This window comes from Oryzias latipes, chromosome 14 (genome assembly GCF_002234675.1).
Source record: "Oryzias latipes chromosome 14, ASM223467v1".
Classification (NCBI taxonomy): domain Eukaryota; kingdom Metazoa; phylum Chordata; class Actinopteri; order Beloniformes; family Adrianichthyidae; genus Oryzias; species Oryzias latipes.
This window is the reverse complement of record NC_019872.2, coordinates 795,861-819,813: the sequence shown is the minus strand read 5'-3', so window position 1 is coordinate 819,813 and position 23,953 is coordinate 795,861. Positions and strand designations below refer to the sequence as shown.

Below are 23,953 nucleotides of genomic sequence, written 5' to 3'. Positions count from 1 at the left end.
AGCCACCTATCTGTTCCTGCAGGTCACTCACCCAGATAATTAGAGGGCTACAGTGATGTAATTAGCCGGTGAGTAAATCTTACAGTGTGTGTGTTTCTTTGCTAAAGCCAGATTTACTGGTGCTGCGTGTGATGACGAGACTGTCACACCAGAGCTTATTGCAATACCGTCAAATAGGGTTTGTTGCTGATAAACATGGAGCTCTCCCTAAAAAACCGCCGTGACCTCAATAATATGAGCACTCTGCGTGCTGCAAAGCTGCACGGTGCGCGTGCTGCATGAGCATGCACCCCGGAGAGGGAGGCGCTGCATCACCTCAGAACGGTCCAACAGCAGCGCTGGATTGCGCCTGATGTTTGGAGTGCAGCTCTGAACTGTGCCGGTGGCAGCAGAGGGAAAACCCCATCCGCATCCTGGAGAGTCGGTCGGTGCGTCTCTCTCTGCCGGAGCATCCATTGACGGAGATTCCAGAGAGAAGCGCGGAGCTCTCCGCTCCTCCGGAGTCCCTCAGTGTCTGCGGGGAGAAGGCTGCTTTTCCCGCAGCACTGACACGGACAGCCGGTCATAACGGGACTGTTCATCGAGAGGTCGGAAAAGCAGGTCGAGCGCGACTGAGCGTCTGAAAACAGAGGGATTCACCGTCCGCGGCTCTGAATACCCGACGGTTTAAGTTTTCCTGGAAGTTGCGCTGTCTGCAAACATCATCATGGGAATAAGCGGCTGTCTTGCGGTTCCTGGGAGATGCGTTGTGGTCCTCGGACTTAGACTTCTGCTGCTTGTCCCCGCAGGAGTTCCGGTGAGGAGCGGGGACTCTGTGCTGAAGGACAACATCGCCGTGAGACAGGGGGACAGCGCCGTCCTCAAGTAAGTGCCTGCTGCGTTGTTCTATCACGTAACCGACGCCATTGGCCGTTGAGCCGAGCAAAGGCGACCGCTGCCGCCCGCGCTGGGCCGCCAAAGGTCACCATAGAAAAACACGCGCATGCCCGTTCCCATCCTCTTCTCTGCCTGTTTGACCTGCGCTTGTTATGGTGGGACGGAGTGCAGCCTCCATTCCTCACTGCCCTTGAATGTTATTGGTGTTTCCCCAATGCACTGCTGTGGATGAAAAGCTGACTTCTAAGGCGCATGTAGGTGACAATTACAAGATAACATAGACTGTTCTTGATCTATCTGTCTGTCTGTCTGTCTGTCTGTCTGTCTGTCTGTCTCTCTGTCTCTCTCTCTCTCTCTCTCTCTCTCTCTCTCTCTCCCTCCCTCCCTCCCTCCCTCCCTCCCTCCCTCCCTCCGTCCGTCCGTCCGTCCATCCATCCACATCTGAAAGACAAACACACTTTCCCCGAGCACTGACGTTTCTTCATTTGGCTGCTTGCCCTTATTTGCAGTGGATCAGGTGTCCCTGGTTCACTGTCAATAGAAGTGAGAAAGGACCCCTCCCCACCCAGCAATTTATCTGTCTTTTAATCTATCCGTGCATCCATCCTCACATCTACACCCAAGTTTAATAAAAGCTAATATTGGTGATCCTCAATGGTTCAAATGTGGTTATCTGGGACACCTTTGAAATGAACTGATTTGGATTGATCACTTTTTAAATAAAGATTGCAAATGCTTTACTCTGTGGCGATGCTGAGAAGATCTGTGTGCACTAGAATCTGTCAGAGCAGGGCAGCACAGTCAGCCTGACTACAGCAGATATTGCTTAAAAGGAAAATTAGACATGAATTATTTTTCAAGTGCTGTGGCTTAGATCATGTGGAAGCATTTTGACAGTTTGGCATTTTGCTGAGAACATCTTGTAAGAAGTTATCATACAGGATGCATTTCTGCATCAGGTCACATCTGATAGGCTGCACATTTGTCTGAAATGAAAACTGATTGGATGTCATCTTCTGTCCTTGGTTCTGTGCAGTCATGATGATCCTGCCTTGAACCTCAATCGTTACAAATATGTCCTGGCCCTTTGATGATGAGCATTACTTATTAAGGAGCCAATTGATTTCACTGGAAGCATATGGTTTACTTATGTGACCTTTAATGGAACAGGGTTTAAATTCACTCCAAGCTTCTTTGTCACATGGATTTTAATTTGGAAATGAGTGTTGTTTTTGTAGCTAGTGGATTTTTTGTTTTGTTGTTGTTGTTGTTGTACCCCCCCCCCCAGATGTATTAACTTTGCACCGAGGCAGAACTAATGTTAACCGTGAGTTTCCGCTATGTTGTGGAATGAGTGTGTGCTGAAGCGTGTGTCTGCCAATGAGTTGGTGTCTGTGCTGTGCGCGTGCAGGAAAGGAGGGGGGGCAGAGCACATAGCACAAGAGTGAGTGTGAGCGCACACTCAGGGTGTGCTGCTCAGTCTGCTGGAACCATAAAATAATGGTTTTCTCTAAAAAAAAAAAAAAAAACAGACAATGGTTCTTTTATGAACCTGCTCTGAAGGCTCTGAGGATCAGAATGGGGAAGTGAACCCCGAAGGAAGATCCGACTTTGGCAGAACGGATCTCCCCTGCGTTTTCCGACCACCGACAGAAATGTCATTGCAGTTCAGGTTTAATAGCTATTAGGTGACGGAGGTGACAGTGAGCATGTCAACATATGGCTAATGGAGACATGAGGCCAGAGCTGGGGACCGCCCCACCCCCAGCTCCTTACACTCTCCTTTGTGGGGGAACAGTTCGGGTTTGTTGTCAGCATCCATGAAGGGAAAAGACAATTGAATGATTCAAATGCTGTGTGTCGACATTGTTACACAAAGATAGCGTATGTCACAGTAACTCATCTGATCTGATATCGCACTAAAAATGGCATCACCGACTGAAACAATCGGGTCTACAAGAAAAAAATGAACAAGTTCAAATATTTTTTTTTTCAAGCCAGTGTTAAGGATCCAAAGGTTTTGGTTCATGAAGTTGTATTATTTTATATAGCAGATCACCTACATAGGTCAATGTTATGATTGTTACATAAAACCAATAAATGCATTTTGTAAGAATTTTTTTTCTGCTTTTTTTGTACCAAAATAATACCAAAAATTTATCAAACCGAGCCCTATGAAATTCTGAATCTAACTGAATTGAAATTTTAGTGTACTGTTACACCCTTAACCCTTGTGCTATCCTAGGCACTTTAGCATTGGGAGTTGGGTCATCTAGACCCACTAGACAGTGCTCTGAACCTTTTTTCTTCAATGATTTGTGATCTTCACTGGTGTCCATGGATTACATGAAATCTTTCCACCTTTATCCACCGTTGTCATGGTAGGGAGAACACGTCAATGGAAGGGGGGGTCATCTAAGATAGCACAAGGGTTAATGAGTTATATAGGCTAGAGTTGCTGCACTACGAGTTACATATGCAAAGTCAAGCAAAGGAAGCCATATTGGAAAGGTCGAGATGCCAGCTGACTGCTCTGGAACAATTGAACAGACAGAATCAGAATCAAAATTCATTGTACATGGTGATACAATGAAAGCTGGAAAAACAAAGATGTGAGTTTTCACAAGTAAAATCTTTACTACATTTTAGGGAGATCTGAGTGTGTTTATTCTTAATAGTGAACGGTGGGGTAGGGGTGGGATTATATAAGCTTGCTTCTTCCCACTCCTTTTCAAGCAATAAATCAAGCTCAAATTCTTTTTTTTCTTCTATTTTTGACTAGAATGCTTAAAATAAATCCATCAATCAATTAATCAAACATTTTGGATGATTTTGTAGTGATGACGGTGAGGTCAACAAACCAAGCCTGTTCAAAGTGAATGGTAGCAATAGATCTAGCACTATCTTTTTTGTTTTTTGGAGGATGACTTTAGTATATGTCTGTGCTCGATCTCAGATAAGACAAGATGACCTGCTAAGTTAAAGCACATTACTAAATGGAGGAAAAGAAATTAACTGGGATTCCCTCAGTAGCGGCGAGCGAAGAAAGGAAGTGCCCAGTGGCAAATCCCAATCCGGCAGGCAGACGAGGGACATGTGGCACACGGGAGACCAGCTGCTCGGTGTTTTATGGGTGCTTGAGACCTTCTGATAGTGTGCTTAACAACATTCCCTACACGGCAAGTTTCGCCGTGGACCAAAGTGCTCACTGCGCTCTCCTTCATCCGCGGGAGGGACAGGGCCCCACGCTTTTGGGGGCCCTGTCCCTCCTATTTCAAATGTTTGAAATTTCAAATGGTCTGGAAAACTTCCTCCTGCGTGTTTCATCACATCATGTTCTCTCCAATGACAAAATTTCATCTGTTGCACCTTGTACAAAAACATTACAAAAATACGGCCTGAGTCTTTTTTTTGTGATGACCAGAGTTTTTTTCTTTTTAATATCAGACCAAAATTAAGCATGCCATATTCATTTTAGTGTATCTGCTAAGCTGTGTGTTGTTGTTTACTTGGTGTCAAATCTTGACGTACATTGGACAATAGTTACAGCCTGACGTAGCATTTTTTACCTATATAGTGTCATGGCTACAGAACGACAGAGACCCAGATGCTGGAACCCGGAATGAGACACAGAGCTCAGGTAACTTGGCAAGAGGAAAGGGGATTTAATGAGGTAGCTGGTCAGGTAAGGCACAGTTTCTGGAGGTCCAGAGATAGAGAGACTACGGCCCGTGGCGTCACTGGTTGATGTCCTCACAGAGTCCGGGGTCGGCAGCGTGGATCCGTCTCTTGAGGGTGTTTACTCGGCAGAGGCTCGTGGTGAGGTCAGGGGAAGCAGACCAGAGGAGGTTCCAGAGTGCAACAGGTTCAGGCGACCACTCGTGACTGGGGTTTCCTGCAGACAGGTAAAGCAACGTTCATTAACAGCTGGCTAGAAACTAGGAAGCAAACGTGAACTAGAGGTGAAGGCCAATATGCACCATCAGGGGCAACGGACTGGCGAAGACTGATGATCCTGGAACTCCTTAAGTAGGCGGATGAGGTGATGAGGTAAGTGGTCGCAGCTGGGATGAATCAGGAGCCAAGCGGAGAGGAGAGGGGGAGGAGTCCGACAGAGGCACCATATCATATAGCTTATTGGGAGTACCGTAGTCATAATAGAATTTGAGTGACTGTGACCCTGAGTTTAATCATAGAAGGATAGACAGAATAGAAAACTGACAATACAGTTACCTGGGGTTTCCCTGTGCTTTTCCACTGTTTATGTATGGCCCTTCAGCCAGATGAAATGTGTCTGTTGTTGACCTAGTCACTAACAGGCAGCTCAATCCAGAAAACCATGCTCTATCCATAAAGATTTGCTTTTAGCTTTTCCCCAAGCAGGACGCACCCAATAGTATTGAAAGCATTAGAGAAAAGTAAAGAATTGTCATCCCTCCCTCTCCTTCTGTAGATAGGAATTAGCCCTTTGAAGATGGCCCTCAATTGCGCTGTCCACACAGTGGATGCCACATGCCTGAAGCACCCCTGGCTCAGAGAACCAACACCCCATGGCTGGCTTCATGCGTCCTCAATGCCTTCTCTGTGAAGAGAGTTGTCACACAATCAGCTTTTGAAAGACAGCTAGTTGTGAGATTCCAGCTCATAGAGGCTGGTATGGATCAAGAGCGAGCGTAGCTGATTGATTTAAAGGAAAGACCACACTTTCCACAACAATAAGGTCACCACGATTTTCCATGTTATACCGTACTTATTTTGAATTCAAATCTAAGGAGTCATTAAATATATTAGTTTAACCACACATTTTACAATAAGAAAATACATTAACCCTTGTGAGATATATATATATATATATATATATAAACAATTGTTTATTTTAACATGCATATTTTGACATCAAGATTTTATGTACGTAATGTTATGTGAGAGCCAGTTCACAGAAGCTTGCCAAAAATGAACTGCTTTTAAATGAAGAGAGGTAGAAAATGAATGTGATTATATTCTGAATGACTTTTTGTGAGAGTAACATTTCCCAGGAGAGCTATCTTTCTTTTACAGTGCTTTATTAATAACACTCTTTAGGCTGATGTATTGTGATATCACTTTTTATAAAGAAAAGGCAGCACTTCTGTCATGGGCTAAATTGAAGTTGACATACTTAACAGCTTGCATTTAAAGTTGAGCTTTTCTTGAGGCTCGTACAGCCACATCAAGGGACGTCATCAAAATGGAATGTAGTAAACTGCACGCACCTGTAAAGGTCTGATGTTGTCGTACACTGCTGTTACACAACTCTAGGCTTTAGTAAGGTGCGAGTACTGGTCCTTTACTCTCCCTGTGAGATTGTTGCACGCACTGGGTGTGCACGTGATACATAAGTGCCCGTAGGGTGCCCACACAAACTTCCAATATCCTAATTTCTAAAAGTCAGGCAGGAGCCCACAAGGAGCGCAGATTTATCATGTCAACAGTACTAACGGGCCCCATCAGCAGTCTGTGGGATTGAGGGGCTGAAAAAAGAAGAAAAATAGTTACCATATGCCTGCGTCTCACCTACTTCCTCCTTGATCAACCTTTCATGCGGTTAATGTGTTCAGTACAACCTATCGTTTGCAGCATGGCTATAGAAAAATGTGCATGATCATTTTCTCTCTAGGGGTTCATCCAGCGGTCTACCACCTTGCTTTTTTCCAGCCTAGAGTATCATATCTATAATTCACCTTTTTATCCAGCTGAGTCTGCGTCACCTTTGGGATCTGCCAAAGCCTTACAGGAAGTTAAGTACTAACTACAAAATATAACACCAAGGGGATTTTTAAAATAAATTAACCACGTTTATGTTCACAGCTTCCTCACTACAGGTCTGAAATTAATCTGTTCAATATATCTTTTCTGGATTAGAATTGCCTTCTTTAAATTGTGTATCATTCAGTTTCACAATCTTTTTTTTTATTAAAATCTTTCCAATGACAAAAGATGCCTGTGTTTAGAGGATCTGATGAAAAAGAGAGTGTAGCTTGCTGTGAATCCTAAAACCACAGTCACATTGGGTGCAGCTGTTAGGAACCGGGGGTGTAGGAGCCAAAATGCAGGAAACTGGGCTTGGTGGCAGAAACATAAAGATTTAATACATACATGTAACCCTTGTGCTATCCTAGGCACTTTAGCATTGGGAGTTGGGTCATCTAGACCCACTAGACAGTGCTCTGAACCTTTTTTCTTCAATGATTTGTGATCTTCACTGGTGTCTATGGATTACATGAAATCTTTCCACCTTTATCCACCTTTGTCATGGTAGGGAGAACACGTCAATGGAAGGGGGGGGGGTCATCTAAGATAGCACAAGGGTTAAACCGGAGAAAAATTGTGGACAAATAAAAAAGGGATAAAGCAGTTGACCTGACTATGTAGAACTGAAAAGCAGACAGTTCTACTCCCTGAAGACAATGAGCAGAGAAGAAGACAGCTGTGGAAGATTAACATGAACCAGGAGTGACTGACAGAGGACAGAACATGACCCAAAACACCACTGAACTGAAATGAACCTCAAAATCCTGACAGCAACAGTATGATAATGACATTAAATAATAAAATATTAATATTTTTAGCATACTGGAGACAAAATTTGTGGGATGTCTGTGTTTAAAATATGACTATCCGGATTAAACTTGAATCATGTTGAAAATGTCTGCTGCACATTATGCCAATGTAAATAGTTTCCAGTGTTTCGTTGCCTTGAATGCCTTTCAAGTCTATGATAAAGTGAACAAACTTATGTTGACAATAATTTGTTTACATGAAAAATAAAAATGGTCTCACTTTCACCTACACGGGTCGCATAGCTGCGTAGTTATCTATTAGTACTAATATTATTACTACTACCATTATTTAAATACTTTACTAAATTTTCTGTATTTTTTAAAGGACGAAAAAGGAATGTTGTTTTTTCTGCCTGTGCCACATAGGTGTTAGTATTTCTTTCATTTTTCTTTGAAAAGTAAAACATTCATTTTTACTTTATTTACTTGAAATAAATTATCAATGGATGCACACATTTGATTAATTTGTTTTAAGTGAGGTAAATTGTTTATTCCCTTTTTGTTTTTCCTGAGTTTCCATCCCAGCTGAGCTCTCCATAGTAATCAGTAGAGGAGATTGGGAAATTCCAGTGGGGAAACTGCAGGGATTACCAGCTCTCCTCATGGACTTTATTTTTGCGTATTTAAAGGAAATTATTTAGTCTGCTTTTTGTTGAAGAGTACTTTCATATTGTATAAGTTTTGTTCTTCTGTTTTCTGTTTTGCAATCATAGATTAATTAGTTGGAATGTTTGATTAGTTTGTTTCCCCCTCCCTCATGTGTCCAGTATGGTTTTTCCCTGTCTATAAAGCTCAGTGCAGTGGCTGAGTCTCGTCAGGCCTGTTCAGTTTTGTCCCAATTGTTTAATTTCATTTAGTTATTTTTTCAGTTGGGCCCAGATTACTTTAGTTTTGTAACTATTCTGTTTTGTACCTTTTTTGATCCTCCTTTACAAAAAAAGCACAAGAAATATATATATTACAAGATCTTGCAAGAAACTCCATCTTTGTCCATTGACTAATTGTAACCCTTTACACTGCCCTTTTCCAACTTTGAACCCCTGCCCTTCTGAAATCCTATTGCACATCCCAGTGTTCAAACAATAGTGGCACCAAACGTCTCACTTGGATGGTCAAACGCTGCACACCTCTTCCATAGAAACTGGTGTCTTTTAGTGCCGGTGTTGGTACAAAACGTGTTCGGCCTGCAATAACTGATCGGGGGCCTGACAATAATGATGATGTCACTCTGCGGCAGGGGTCCCCAAATCCAGGCCTTGAGGGCCGTTGTAGGTACCGTCACCATTCGGCCTGCAATAACCGTCCGTGTCCGTTCGACTGAGGATGACGTCACACCACGGTAGCCCCACTTGGACAAACTACGTAGCGTGGAGGTCTGCTCGGGAATAAGCCTGCTGCTCCACACGAGCGAACCGTGTCTCTGAACAGAGCAGTTGGAGTCTCGCAGCTTCGTGTTCGCAGGCAGGGAAGATGCTTTTTATAGTGTGCGTTTATAGTGCGCAGTTTGTTTGGCTGCAAATGCACTCAATAATAACAATAATAGAAGCACGTTTAGAAAATAATCTCACTCCATGTCTGAGCTCTGTTTGTTTACAACAGACCGCATAATATCTTCTTCTATGGTAGTATCGTAATTTGTCGAGACCAATCACTATCTGACACGTCATCAGACCAATGGACAGCCAACCGCATAATGCAGGGGTGGGCAGTTATTTTGGCTCGCGGGCCACTTAGGGTTCTAAAATTAGTTAGAAGGGCCAATTGCACCAACGGCTTGATGTACCTCATGTAAAACTTAGAGAAATGCTGCGTTCATGTGGTGTTTGAACGATAGGAAGAATGAAAAACAACAAATCTTCCAACATCACATATGGATGCTAGAGCAAGTCAAACTTTTTCTTGTGAGGCCACAATAACTCTTTTTTTTAAACTTCTATTATCTGTCTTTTGTTGTAAAACCCTATAATAAAATTTTACTAATTCATGATCCTTTTAATAAAAATAAATAACACTATTTATTAAATAAAAAAATGACCAAATAACTGTGATTTTCAAAGACAAAAAGTCAGGAAAAAATATACATGAAAAAAAAAACAATAAATAGTGGATCCTCTGCCCTCATTTCCCCGCTGAGACTTTGAGGCTGCAGCTCCTCAAACGTCTCACAGTTTGTGCTAAAACTGAGCAGCTGTGACCTGCACTTCTGTTTCTCATCCAGTAATTAGGAAAAAGCACATTTCAATGTCTTCTACTGCAGCTATGCATGTATCTGCGTTACCTTTTCACCAGAACAGAGTTCCCTCGTTTATTGAAGGAATTACATTCTAAAAATAACCGTGATCAGTGAAATCCACGGAGTCTGATTACAGATGTTTATGGCAGTAAAACTCCTCACTGCCACTTTCTACACTTTTCTCACACAGACATGAATATTTTCACATTTTTCTCTTGTTTAAATAATCAAATTTTCATAGAAATTATGTTCAGGATCTTAGAATGAAAACAAAGATCTGATCGATCACAGATTTCTGATCTGAGAGCTCCGCCTTTCTGTACAGGAGACACGGATCAGAGGAGAGTGATTGACAGAGTCTACAGCCAATCAGGACACAGAACAGGATGCGCTGTTTAAAAAAGCAGCATAATCGCTCTAAAAGAACGAGCTAAAGCGGGAAAGATGAACTGCAGCGTAGAAAGGAAAGACTGTCTCTTTTCCATTTAACAGAGATTTTAGAGGGTTTCAGGTTAGAGCTCAGACTGCAAAAGGTGGAATAAAATGACACGTTCTTGATCGTATGGCCAGATAAAAAAACAAAACAAAACATATTGTTCAGTGGGTCGGACCAAACATGGAGGCGGGCCGGATCCAGGCCGTGGGCCGTAGTTTGATCACCCCTGACATAATGTGACGTCAGCACTAGTCGAAGGACCCCGAACAATTGTTGCAGGCCGAATGGTTATGGTACCTAAACCGGTGTCCTGCTGGTTTTCCAGAATCCCTACCTTATCTGCTACTGATAACCTGGATCAGGTGTGTTTAGCCAATAAGAAGCTTCAATGGCTGGTTGGTTGGAAAACATGTAGAACACCAGCCCTCGAGGGAAGGATTAGAGGACCCCTACACTACGGTTGCCCCACTTGGACAAACTATGTAGCGTGGAGATCTGCTCAGGCTCTACATATTTTCTTTTCACGTTTACTTTTGTAACCTTAAGTTCTTTTTGTTCATAAGTTGTCTCTGAAATGATTCTTTATAATGTTTTGCCACAACCCACTTTGCAAAAAGATCTGTTGCTGTTAGAATGAACCAACTGTGTCTCTGAGCAGAACAGCTGGAGTCGCATAGCTGTGTGATTGTGGGCAGGTGAGGTGCTTTGTTACAGTGTGCGGTCTGGAGAAGGGTCCGCAGTCTGTTGCGCGGCTCTGTGCGAGCTGCTCTGTGTGAGCTGCAGTACTCAGGAGAACCGTGTCTCCCGGGAGATTTGTGTCTCCAAGCAGAGAAGCAGCTTTATGACGGTGTGTGCGCTAGTGGAGGCAGCTGTTGAATGCACAGTCCTGAGAAACCGTGCAAACTGTCATGTAATTTTGTGTTTCCAGTCGTGTCCAGACAAAATAAAGGCTGATGTTACTCCAGTTTTAAGTTCATCCGCGGCTAAATGTTATTAGCACGTATTAACCTAATCCCAACCCTTCTTCCAGGTCAGTTCTGGGCGCACGGATTAAATTCTATAAGCGAACATGCACTTACTAATAATCAGAACAATAATAAAAGCCTGTTTAGAAGATCATCTCGCTCTATGTTGGAGTTTGGTTTGTTTACAACAGCACTCATAACTTCTTCTTGTACAGTTGTACTCGAATTTTTCCGGACTAATTGCTATCTGACACGACATCGGACCAATGTACAGCCAATCAAATAGTATGACGTCAGCATTAGTCGAAGGCCCCCGAATACTTATTGTAGGCTGAACAGTTTTGGTACCTGCACTGTGTTTGGACAGGTTATGGTGTTACCGCCCTTACAAGCCACCAATTTGTTACATCTGAGACAGCGCATGAGAAAAAGTAAGATAAAGTTACTTTATTGATACCATCTTGGGAAATTGACTGGTTGCAGCGACCGTATACAAGCTTAATACAACGAAATAATCAGTTTGGATAACAGCTCTAGAAAAACACAGATGAAATAAGCTTATCTGTGGCAGAAGGATGATGAGTTATGAAGTCCAATGTAGTGAGGTAGGAATGATCTCCTGTAGCGGTTGGTGTGACAGCGACGCTGCCTTAGCCTCTTGGATCAGGTGCTGCGCTAACCGTCTAGGACAGGTTGGAGAGGATGCTCAGGATTATCCATGTTCTGTTCGCATTTACTCTGGAAAAATAAAGCTATACTTTGGACCTTTTCGCCTGCGAACAGTCTTCGATTCACGTGTGTTTGTTGTTACACACAGTGCAGAAATACACGTGTCTGAATGAGGGAAAGGGAAAAGCAGGGAGGAAATACGGAGACTGAGATATTAGCCATATTGAATCAAAGTAGTGCACGTCGTGTCTGCGCTGTTGCCACGCCACTATGCCGGAAGAAGTGCACTATGCCCCCATCACACGCGCATCGCATTTCATGGCACTATTTGAGGACTGGTTGTTGTGTTACCGCAGCATTTTGATGTGTTTTTGACCTGTTTGGACAGAGCTACCTAAAGTCATTAGTTGATGCTTGTGTATGTTATGTCAATTTTTCAGAGAATGAAGAGAGTCTATATATTCTTATTTTAAGAAGAAAAGTACAGCAGAAGGAGCAACAGAGAAGTAGTGAGGAGGAGGAAGATGAGACAGAGCAGCATCATCCTCAGCTAGCATGAAAGACAGAAGATAGTGCGGAAGATGAGACGGCATCAGACGAGGGACAGTCAGCATCATTGGTCTGAGAAACAAAGCAGAACTTAGCAAAAGGACCTCGACCTGTTCCTGGACCAACAGGTGAAGTTAGAATTATGTTGCCCTAATAATAAAACTGTTTCATGTTTATTATTCTGAATAGAAGTGTCTACAGATATAATTAATATTTACCATGGAACGGTATCATTATTATTATTTCAGAACAACTGATTTGACTTTTTTTCATTATAAATATCTCCCAGTGAAGAGCCGAACACCCCAAGCAGACACAGCTAAGCACTAAGTAGAAACAAAATAAATCAAAATATATCAGTAGGCTACCCCAAGATTTAAAGTGGCCCCCCTACCGGCCACCCCCATGAAAAATTTCTCTGTTACTTTTCTAAAGGCTTTTTTACTCCTTTTAGTAAAATGAATTAAAAAAATATAGCTAATGGGTTTTGTGTGCTACCCCAAGATTTAAAGTGGCCCCCTACCGGCCACCCCCATGAAAAATTTCTGGAGGCGCCACTGCATGTACGGTGAAGCTTTCGTGTCTTAACATCCGTGGTCTGTATCTCTTCCTTTGGCCATCTTATTATTCCTGCAGGGTATCTGATAACTGGCAGTGCGTAGCTGTTTATTGCCCGGGTCTTGTTTTTGCCATTGAGCTGGATTCTCAGGACTTGCCTTACTCGTTGGAGGTATTTAGCTGTTGCAGCTTTCCTTGTTGCCTGCTCCAGGTTGCCATTTGCCTGCGGAATTCCAAGGTCCTTGTAACTGTCCTCAATGTCTGTTATTGTTCCTTCTGGGAGTGAGACCCCTCCTGTGTGGACTACCTTGCCTCTCTTTGTCACCATCCGGCTGCATTTCTCGAGCCCGAATGACATCCCAATGTCAGTACTGTAGATCTTGGTGGTGTGGATCAGGGAGTCAATGTCACGCTCGCTCTTAGTATTTAGCTTGATGTCATCCATGTAGGTGACTGATTTTGGCCCCATAACCACTCTTGTTCCCACCTATGCAGAACAGCAGTGGGGACAGAGCGTCACCTTGGTATATTTTGCGTATGAAGGAAAATAAAAAGACTTTGTTATGATAGATCAATGCTGAAGAATTCTTGTGTAGAGGTTAGGGGTGCAACGGATCATAAAATTCACAGTTTGGTACATTTTCAGATACATCCATCCATTTTCTTAACTCATTAGATCTCTTTCAGGGTCACAGGGTTGCCAGAAGCTATACTGGCTACCGTTAGGCAAAGGCAGGGTACACCCTGGGCAGGTGGCCAGTCTGTTGCAGGGTAACATAATCCCTCCCATGCACACACACTTACTTCACAGTAACCAATTAACCTATGAAGCACGGGAGGAAGCCAGAGTGCCCAGAGAAATCCCATGCACGCCCAAGGAGAACATGCAAACTCCACCAAGAAAGGACAAGTCAGGATTGAAACCGGGGCGTTCTCACTGTGAGGCGAGAGCGCTAACCACGGCTCCACCATGCAGCACAATTTTGGCTGTTGGCCTTACCTGGAGTTAAAGCTGAAAATAGCAAACAAAGCACTGAAGCTGGGTGCTTGGGTAAATGCGATTCCAAATTAAAGTTTGCCGCCAATAAAAACTTGTTGGCAGGCCGCAGTTTGGAAACCACTGTTCTAGAGAGACTAACGCTAGAGTTTTGTTGTGCTGTGTTATCCTGTTGTGTTCAGATGGAACCACTAGGAGGCAATGTAAGATGTTGAAGGAGAAGAAGAAGAAGAAATGAGAAAGGAGAAGTGTATTGCCTGTACTGCTGACATGTTCTGCAATAATAACTGAATGAATGCAGTTCATCTTAAAAGATACGCCACATGATCTCTCTACAACTTCACAACCTAACAAGGGGCGAAAAGTGGGATAAAATGTTCCGAAATTTTTTGCTGGTGCTTGCCGCGTTGGGTGATAAATGGCCAGAGGAGAGAAAAAGAGCACTTCTACACACGATGGGGACAGAAGGTCAGCGGCTGTTTTACACACTTCCAGAACAAGGTACTACAATGGAAGATGCCTGACGGCTTTGAAAGCTCACCTCAATCTAAAGCGGAGTGCCGTTGCAGAGCGCTATGTTTTCAGTAAACACGCCCAAAGTCTGACTGATTCTATCTTGCAGTACGTGGCCGCTCTAAGAGATTTAGCAGCAACATGTGGCTTTGATGATAAGCTGGATGAAATGATCCGGGACCAGCTAGTTCAGTGGTTCTCAAACTGTGGAAGACAGTGGAAGACTAATGTTTGGACGTCAGAATTTTTCCGTGGCGGAGCATGAACAAAAAGCGCTTCAGGACCGCATTTTCGCGGGTCTTATGTCACTTACATCAACCTAATCCTAAGTGTGACATTTGAAGACGTAATTATTATAAGACGTAATTATTAAGACGGTTTTAACGTCTTAAAAGAACAGTAATCCCGCCCTGACGTTAATGTATTTCGCATATGTAACGGATTGCATACGTACTCCTGCCTTTCTCTGCAACTGTGATCAGATTTGTTGAAAAGTGGAGATATGTTGTTGGAATGTTGTGTGTGTGTTTGCTGAAACTGGTATGTCTGCTTGCACAATGCAGGAAGGTAAGGGTGAAGAACGAGTGTGAATGCAGTCAGTCGCCGTTTTTGGAGTTTAGAAAAAGTAATAAGGAAAGTTCATCTTAAAGAACTGAGACTGTTTTTTTGTTTTTGTTTAAACCGATCTGGGGCTCTGAGGGTTCTAACAGTGAAGTGACCCCCGAGGGAAGATCAGATCTAAATTTTGCCTGCGTCTTTCGACCACAGTCAGAGAACGTATCCCCCCAGGAAGGCATGCCCCACAGTTGGAGAACATACAAAGTGAATGATCCTTTATTAAATTTATGTATTTATTGGAAGAGATCATTCACTTTGTACATCACCTTTGTTGGCCAGTCCCTCTTTAACAGCCATGATGCGCCCTGCGAAAAACCCCTGCGGAGAGATCCCCACACACAAGCACCGTGTCAGGATTGCAGGTGAGGACACAAGCGCAGGACGCAGGAGATCGTAGACGAAAATGGTTTTAATGCTCGAAGCTGAACAAACACAACAAGGTAAGCAAAACGATCCCGTGATGAGGACAGGGGAGACATAGGTTAAATCCTTTCAGCGTAATTTGCCACAGGTGTAAATAATGACAAAACGTAAAGACAGCGAGAACGAGAACGGCACAAAATCCGGAAACGCCAAAATAAAGCCCAGAAAAACCAGCCTAACCACACCGCCCTGGCCCCAGTACCTGACAGTACCTCCCCCTCAAGGGGCGCCCTTGGGCGCACCACCAGGCTTGTCAGGGTGCCGGCGGTGGAACGCCCGGATCATGTCCTTGTCCAGGATCCTGGAAGCCGGCTCCCAAGTTCTGTACTCGGGACCATAACCCCTCCAGTCCACGGGGTACTGAAGACCCCGTCCAGGCAGGAAGTCCGTCGATGACACGAGGAGGTGGAGGCGGGGGGGGGGCAGTCTGCTGGAGTGGATTTGTGGCGAGAGGCTTGAGCTGAGACACATAAAAGACTGGGTGGATGCGCATAGTCCGTTGCAGGCGCAGTTGGACCACCACTGGATTGACCATCCTCAATACGTGATCCGCGACCAGTGCGGCGGTTTTCACGGCGGAGGGCAGCTTCTTAAGGGCCACAAAATGGGCTGCCTTGGAGAACCGATGACCCCCACTGGAGGACCTGACTCCGTACAGCCCTGGGAACGAAGAGTCTATTTGGCGGTCCTCCGCCAGGATCCGGCTCCCGGGCTTGAGCGTCCCTGATAGTCCTCTCCAGATGCCAGGAAACAGCACCCAAAACACAGTTAGCAGGTATCAAGGTTGTGGGCTGCTGATCCCCTACAACCGGGTCCTGCTGCCGGGAGAGAGCATCAGGCTTAACGTTCTTGGAACCAGGGTGGTAAGACACCGTAAAATCAAAACGGGTGAAAAACAACGACCACCTGGCTTGCCTGGGATTCAGCCATTTTGTGGTCCCGATGTACGACAGATTTTTATGATCTGCCAAGACCACAAACGGCTGAGTCGCCCTCTCCAGTCAGTGCCTCCATTCCTCAAGAACCAGTTTAATGGCCAAGAGCTCCTTGTCCCCCACGTCGTACCTCGACTCCGTTGGAGAAAGCCAACTAGAAGAGAAGGCGCAGGGATGGACCTTACCGTTGGACTGCCCAACTGCTGAGACAACAGCAGTTGGGCAGTCCTGGCGGGTGGATATCTCCAGTATTCCCCTCCCCAGAAAGTTCAGCCGTTCCTCCTGCTGGCGGATGACCCACTCCCGGTCGCCGACGCCGGAACGCAAATCTTCTGCGCCTGCTGCATCCATGATGATGGATACAAAGTGAATGATCCTTTATTGAATTTATGTATTTATTGGAAGAGATCATTCACTTTGTACATCACCTTTGTTGGCCAGTCCCTCTTTAACAGCCATGATGCGCCCTGCGAAAAACCCCTGCGGAGAGATCCCCACACACAAGCTCCGTGTCAGGATTGCAGGTGAGGACACAAGCGCAGGACGCAGGAGATCGTAGACGAAAATGGTTTTAATGCTCGAAGCTGAACAAACACAACAAGGCAAGCAAAACGATCCCGTGATGAGGACAGGGGAGACACAGGTTAAATACTTTCAGCGTAATTTGCCACAGGTGTAAATAATGACAGAACGTAAAGACAGCGAGAACGAGAACGGCACAAAAAAACGGAAACGCCAAAATAAAGCCCAGAAAAACCGGAAGTGCAAAGACAAAAACCACACCGCCCTGGCCCCAGTACCTGACACTCCGTCTGTGTCGGCATGAGTGAGATCAGCTGATCCTCGTAGCAAACAATGCGATGATGGAGTTGCTGGGCAACGGAGAATCCGCCAAGCCAGAGTACAAAAATAAAAAAACACCAAGACTCGCTTCGCTTTCATAATTGGAGAAGACTTTCAGAATTATTAATAGCCATTCACAAGCCTGCACAAAAAAATGATGACTTGAGACATTAGTGGGGGTACCCTGAGAAGTTAAGTAAAAAAATTGATTAATTTAATGCTAACACATTGCAAAATTATTTTTAAAAATACTACTTTTTTTAAATGCTTTGTAATCTGAAGAATGGTTGTGCTATGAACATTAGTTGACTACTTATTTAAGCATTCAATTAAATGCTCATACCACTAAGCAATGCATAAAAGCAGATGTTAGTGCGATATTTCATATAAAATTAATGCTTTACAATGCTCTAACTTACATTAACAAAGGGACCCCGAGTCATTGAATGTCACATGATTAATCGTTTGCTTTTGATGAAACCTTTCAACCATGGCAAGGCCACATTCCAGCACCAAAGAGGTCGCCTGTGGAATGGCCTGCCTGAGGATGTGAAAGCCAATCTACTGTGAAAGTTTTCCAGGAAAAACATAAAACTTTTTTGCTTAGCTTTCAGGTAGGTTTTACACTTCCTTAGGTTTTCATTGATTTAATGGATTACTCTGTTTGTTTTTGTATAATGTGCTTAGGATTTAATTGTGATTATTATTTTGACTGTTATTTTTATTATTTATTTATTCATTTATTTTATATAAAGCACTGTAACATGAGGTGTGCTTTATAAATAAAGTTTCATTTGAATTTTGTGCAAAGAGGAGAGGGTAACTTATAATCATCAGTTCTATCATTAGTGTTTTTTTATTTCAAAATAATTTTGTAACCCTTGGTCTATCCTAGGCACTTTAACGTTGGGAGTTGGGTCATCTAGACCCACTAGACAGTGCTCTGAACCTTTTTTCTTCAATGATTTGTGATCTTCACTGGTGTCCATGGATTACATGAAATCGTTCCACCTTTATCCACCTTTGTCATGGTAGGGAGAACACCTCAATGGAAGGGGGGGTCATCTAAGATAGCACAAGAGATAATAACTTAATAAAAAAGGAAGAGATGTAAGAAAACGGCACAGATGAAGTTATCTGAGACTAATTTGCGAGGTTTTTGTTAACATGATTGGTAAGGGACAGGCATGGATGTGGGACAAAAGTTCTAAATGTGCAGAAGCATCACACTGTGGCCACACAAGGACCACAGAGGAATGCTGGGAGGTGTTCCAAAAAGCAGGTTATGCTAGTTACCACGGTAAGCTTGAGGCTAAGGAAGTTGATAACCTCAGCTTTCAGTTCAAAAAATGGAGGTATGTTTCAGGGTATGTCAAGTTGCCATAGCAACTCATGCTCTGAACATAACCTGGTCTGGAGCAGGTTTAGTTGAAGGTTAGTTTGTTTACAGAGAGGTGAAGCAGCATGGCGTGTCCATTTGAAGATGATTTAGTGGATGAAGATAATAAATGAATGAATGTTTCCTATTGCTAATCCACATTGAATCATTAATTTTAATGTTATAAAAATGAGAATATCTGCAGCTTCCTCAAACGTCAAGAAGTACAATAAATTAAGATGGAAAAACATTTAATTGAATTGGAGTAATATGACAATTAGTTAGATAAATATGTAAATTTGAGTTGTAAAAACAATTATTGAGTTGGATAAACGTAAGAAATTAGGTTAAATAAATTTAACTTAATTACCTGTTACCAATTCAAGTAATTCATTTAAGTTGGATAAGTTATCTATCTATCTATCTATCTATCTATCTATCTATCTATCTATCTATCTATCTATCTATCTATCTATCTATCTATCTATCTATCTATCTATCTATCTATCTATCTATCTATCTATCTATCTATCTATCTATCTATCCTCATTTATAAACATAATAGATTATTCACAACTTCACTTTTTTGATGAAGTACAAAGGATATTTTAGCTACATCAACCCTTGTGCTATCTTAGATGACCCCCCCCTTCCAGTGGCGTGTTCTCCCTACCATGACAAAGGTGGAAAGATTTCATGTAATCCATGGACACCAGTGAAGATCTTGTGGGTCTAGATGACCCAACTCCCAACGTTAAAGTGCCAAGGATAGCACAGGGGTTAAACAAAAACAACAAAAAGAAAATAAAGGAAAAAAATCCAAATTGCCAACAAAAAAATCTAATTTGCTTAGACAAAGAATTACAAAAGTAATGTTTTAATAGGCAATTGCTGTGTGTATTTCTTCATTATAAATATTATTTGCACCTACAATTTGCATAAGCATTAAACATGGCAGTGTAAAAGAAAATGCTTTAAACATAGAAACAGTGAATGACTTTCACTGTTGGGTGGTATTGTTGTCTCTATCATATTTGAAATAAATAAATAAATTTAAAAAAAGGAGAAAGAAAAAGACAACGGGGAAAAGGCAGTTGAACTCCTCATTCATGTAAATAATCTGTCCTCTTGGTGGATTTAGTTTACTTTTGCTTACTCTCCTGTGGCTTCACAGATTCCGGTGTCATTTTTCCTGGTGGAGAACAGGAAGAAGGACAGCTGGCAAAGCCATCCGGAATGAGTAGAATTAAACATCCATGGATTAAAGACGAAAATATGATTCTGATTGGCTGAGCAGAATAAGCAGGTGATTTTGCTAGTTTGAATGAAAGCGTAATGATGAGTGGTATGTAGAGTGAAGAAACAATTCCTGAAAAGGAGGGAGGTCTTTCTTATAAAAAATGATGCTAAAGCTTCAACTACTTTATTTTGTATGTCTATGTGTATTAAAGGGTCATCAATTCGATCCCCTTTCCCCCTATACAACAGCCGTTGTGTCCTTGGGAAAGACACACCTCCCTCCCTACCTTTAGTGTTGCTCCACTGGTGTGTGAATGCATCTGAATGTCACGGTGATGGTCAGGGGGGCCAGAGGCGCAAACTAGCAGCCACGCCTCTGTCAGTCTGCATCAGTAGTTTACCATCACAACGTATTTATGAGGAATGAATAAATAACAGACACATTAGAACAGGGGTCCCAGCCATATATGGCTCGCTTGGTGGTCACATGTGGCTCACAGATAAATCTTTAATCATAGTTTTTTTTTTCATTAGACCAGTCCTTCTCGGGTGCGATGCGATGCCAGAGGCGCGTAGTAGTAGCGGTGCTTGGAGAGAAAACTATCAGTTTACTGTTATCTATTATTTCACAGAGTTTGTACCAGCTGGAAACCTGTGAATTGCCGTGCCTAAAACTGCGCGCTCCCGTCTCTGAGAAAGAGCGCGCATTTGCGGGGACGGGATGTGTGAGGGAGAAAGCAGAGGGTGGGGGTGGGGGGGACCGGCAGCAGGTGAATCGCGCAGGAATTGTAAAAACTTAAAACCCGCTGCCCGTCACTCACTGCAGTGTGTGAGTATATGTTTGGCTCCAGGTCTGCATGTGATCAGTCTTTGTCACATCTACATAACATTCAGACCTACGATCACGTTTAAAGTCTCAACGCCTGCATGAAGCAGAAACTCACCACGGATCAACCAGACTAGACCACCATCAGCAAAACTACCACGAGAAATCCTCATCATTTATTAGCAACAGCATAACAATGTTATTAAAAAGAATCCTCAGACTTATTGTACTTTAAAAATGTTGAAATTAAATCAAATGCTCACATTTACTTGTACATTTAGTTTTAAACAAATTGTAGCAGACTGAGTTGGACTTGGCTGTTGGGCCACGTTAAAAGTTCTGGAGTTCATTGAACGCATCAAGCAGAGATCTGATTGGCCCTCAGTTCTGTCGCTCAGCCTGTTGTTAGGTAATTTGGACCAATGGGGTTCAGCTATGGGCCGAATAAGGAAAATGGGAGGGCTGGAGCAGGAGCAGGTGAATATAAAGTTGGGAGAAGCGCTCTCGTTGAGAGATTCAGGAGTTGCTGAATTAATTGAATGGCAGTTGTTGCGGTCTGCAGTAATCGGACTAAAGAACTTTATAAGAGGTTAAGTCTCCGTGCCTCAGTGTGGGAAAGGGATACTACATTATTGTGCTCTCTTGGCCAAAAAGGTTCCCGACCCCTGCATTAGAAGAACTTTGAGCATCTGGAAAAGTGCAAAAAAATCCAATCCATCCATCTTCCTTCAATTATCTGGGACCGAGTCGCGGGGGTAGCAGTCGAAGGAAAGATGCCCTGACTTCCCTCGCCCTGGCTACTTCCTCCAGCTCCTTGGGCGATCCAGAGGTGTTCCCAGGCCAGCCGAGAGATGCAGTCTCTCCAGCGTGTCCTGGGTCCTGGGCCAAGTGCCACGACCGGGGTTTGGGACGCCACCCAAACCACATTGCACCAGCACCTTTTGAGGTCTCCTTTGGGTGGGGGGCTCATTAGAGAGTGGACCCACTATGATCCTTCGGGCTGAGTCCGACTGGGGTCCGTGGGAAGGGCACCCGCTAACCAGGCATTCGCCTGCGAGCGCCAACCCCAGGACTGGCTCTAGAGTAGATACGGTGACGCCAATCCAGACGACGGCAATTGGGTCCAGGGTTTTATGCTTCATCAGAGGCTTCTGAACCGCTCTTTGTCTGGATTGTCACCCAGGACCTGTCTGCCATGGGAGACCCTAGCAGGGGCTTAAGCCCCAGACAGCTTAGCTCCTGGGATCACTCGAGCTCTCAAACTCCCCCACCACATTAAGGTGGTGATTCACGGGGGGGAGGGGAAAAAAAATCAAATCCATTATTATAATATATTTTCATATATGAAGGAAAAAAATTACCCGTAAAACAATATAAAAGCATTTTATTTTGAAAGATTTTACTGGATTAGGATTTTAACCATGCCATACTCCCTTTAACACTAAAGGCCCGTACACACCGGGACGAATTTCGCGCGCGATTTTCGCAGACGTTTAACGCCTCGTGACTAAACAAAGGGCACCAATGAGAGTGTGCACACCGACGCGAAAAAACGCCACGCGTCAAAGCGTCAAAAAAAAAAACGCCTCGGGTTTTTATTTTTTTTTTCAAAATCTATTCGACCAATGTGAACGGCGCTTTTGCACACGTGTCTGGAGCCTCTGAAGTTACAGTAAAACACAACTTGGGGGCGCTCAAACACAAAACTGCCTTTCTGAGCACACATACCAGCGAAGAAGATAGACGCCAAGTAGCGTCAACACTGCCGTGAAGAAATAATGACGGACATTCTAAAATATCCCCGAACCAAGCACCAGTTGGAGCTACTGGTGCTGGAAATATTCATGTTTTATTTGTATGATTCTGACAAGCGCTGAAATACTTGCTCTCTTCTTCTGAGTGAAAAGCGACTTTAAGAAGCGTAAAGTTGCGCAGCGCCACCTTGTGTACAGGAGTATTTCTGTTTACATTAAGCGCCATCTAATGTCAGGGAATGAAATTGCATGTTCGCTCGGCTCATCGTCAGCGAAAATCGCCTGGGTGTGAACACAAAAAACGTGTCGAAAAACGCTGGCGAATAACGCCTGGCGAATATTCGTCCCGGTGTGTACGGGCCTTAAGACTGCCTTACAGTGGTGCAATACAACTGGGCCTAATTAAATCTGTGGTACAATGGTTGTACAGTGGTTATTCAAAGTCAGTGGATAATGTATTTGGTCTGATAAAAATGTATTCTGTCATTTTATCTGCTGCTGCCAAATCTCCTGTGGAACGCAGAAAAATGATGTTTATAGAATGACAGGAGTTCATCGGTACTGGTCTGACGGTGCCAAGCTTCCCACATCAATCTTCCTGTGGAGGCCCACGTGAGACCATGCTGCTGACAGCTAAAGCACCAAACTAGTGACTAAACACCATTTTTAAATGTGAATATTTGAAATTAAAGATGCATCTCCCCATACCTACACATCACCCCCCACTCCTTTCACACCCCCGACCCCCTAACTGATGGGGAAAGACAATGAAAAATAGGCTGAGCATGTAAACAAGATGTTGGGAACGCTAATACTTTGGACCCCTGGCACCCAAGCCCGGGTCGGCCAGCGGCCACGCCTGGTCATCATCAGATTCCATGCGTTTCCTGATAAGCAGAGAGTGATGGCGGCGCTGCAGCATAAAGTTGCAGAGGGCGAAATCATGCTGGATGGAAATAAGATCTCTTTCTACAACGACCTGTTGGCTGCAGTGATCCAAAATGAAAGGAGTTTACACTGGCCAAACAGCGTCTGAGAGAAAAAGGCGCGGAATACTCCATGCTGTTCCCGGTGAGTCTGTAGGTGTCATTCAACGGCTCCTTGGAAACTTTCTGTCGTATGTATCCAGCATTACTAATAACGGCTGAATGAGGACACCGGTGGTTCTAAATAAGGCGTGGGTTGCTCCTAATATTTATTTTATGACTCATTAAGACTCATGTTCATGCCCTGTATTATTATTTCTATTTTTTTTTCTTCTTTTTAAGATGTGATCATACCAAACTCAAATTATTTATAACTGGTATCTTTATTGGATTAAAGGAGAACTACTAAGACAAAACTTTAAGGACGCTTAAGTAGCGGCCTGCCACTGATTATGGTATCCCTGCTGGTTGTCTGTGCACCTTTCCCAGGTGTCTTTCAGGAAAGCTATCCCCAACCAACCTGGGGAGATACCCCTCACTTTTTTTTTGTCAATTTTGTTTTGGTTCATTGTTCCCTGCTGACTATTGTTTTTACGTATGGTGTTCTTGGATGTTG

General features: G+C 43.5%; 1 protein-coding gene and 1 long non-coding RNA gene across 5 annotated transcripts in view; one reads left to right on the top strand and one right to left on the bottom strand.

Moving 5' to 3' along the window:
* The first annotated feature begins 317 nt into the window (after positions 1 to 317).
* Positions 318 to 23,953, top strand: part of LOC101165039 (opioid-binding protein/cell adhesion molecule) — a 128,697-nt gene continuing 105,061 nt past the window's right edge. For all 4 annotated transcript variants that reach the window (XM_023962830.1, XM_023962829.1, XM_023962832.1 and 1 more), the window contains exon 1: positions 318 to 864. In XM_023962830.1, coding sequence (XP_023818598.1) covers positions 707 to 864 — 158 coding nt within the window. In that variant the 5' untranslated portion in view covers positions 318 to 706. The remainder of the gene's footprint in view (positions 865 to 23,953) is intronic.
* Positions 4,518 to 4,905, bottom strand: LOC111948695. Its single transcript, XR_002874653.1, has 2 exons — positions 4,857 to 4,905; positions 4,518 to 4,771 (listed from the first exon to the last, which is right to left on the bottom strand). It is a non-coding gene; the product is annotated as an uncharacterized LOC111948695 (long non-coding RNA).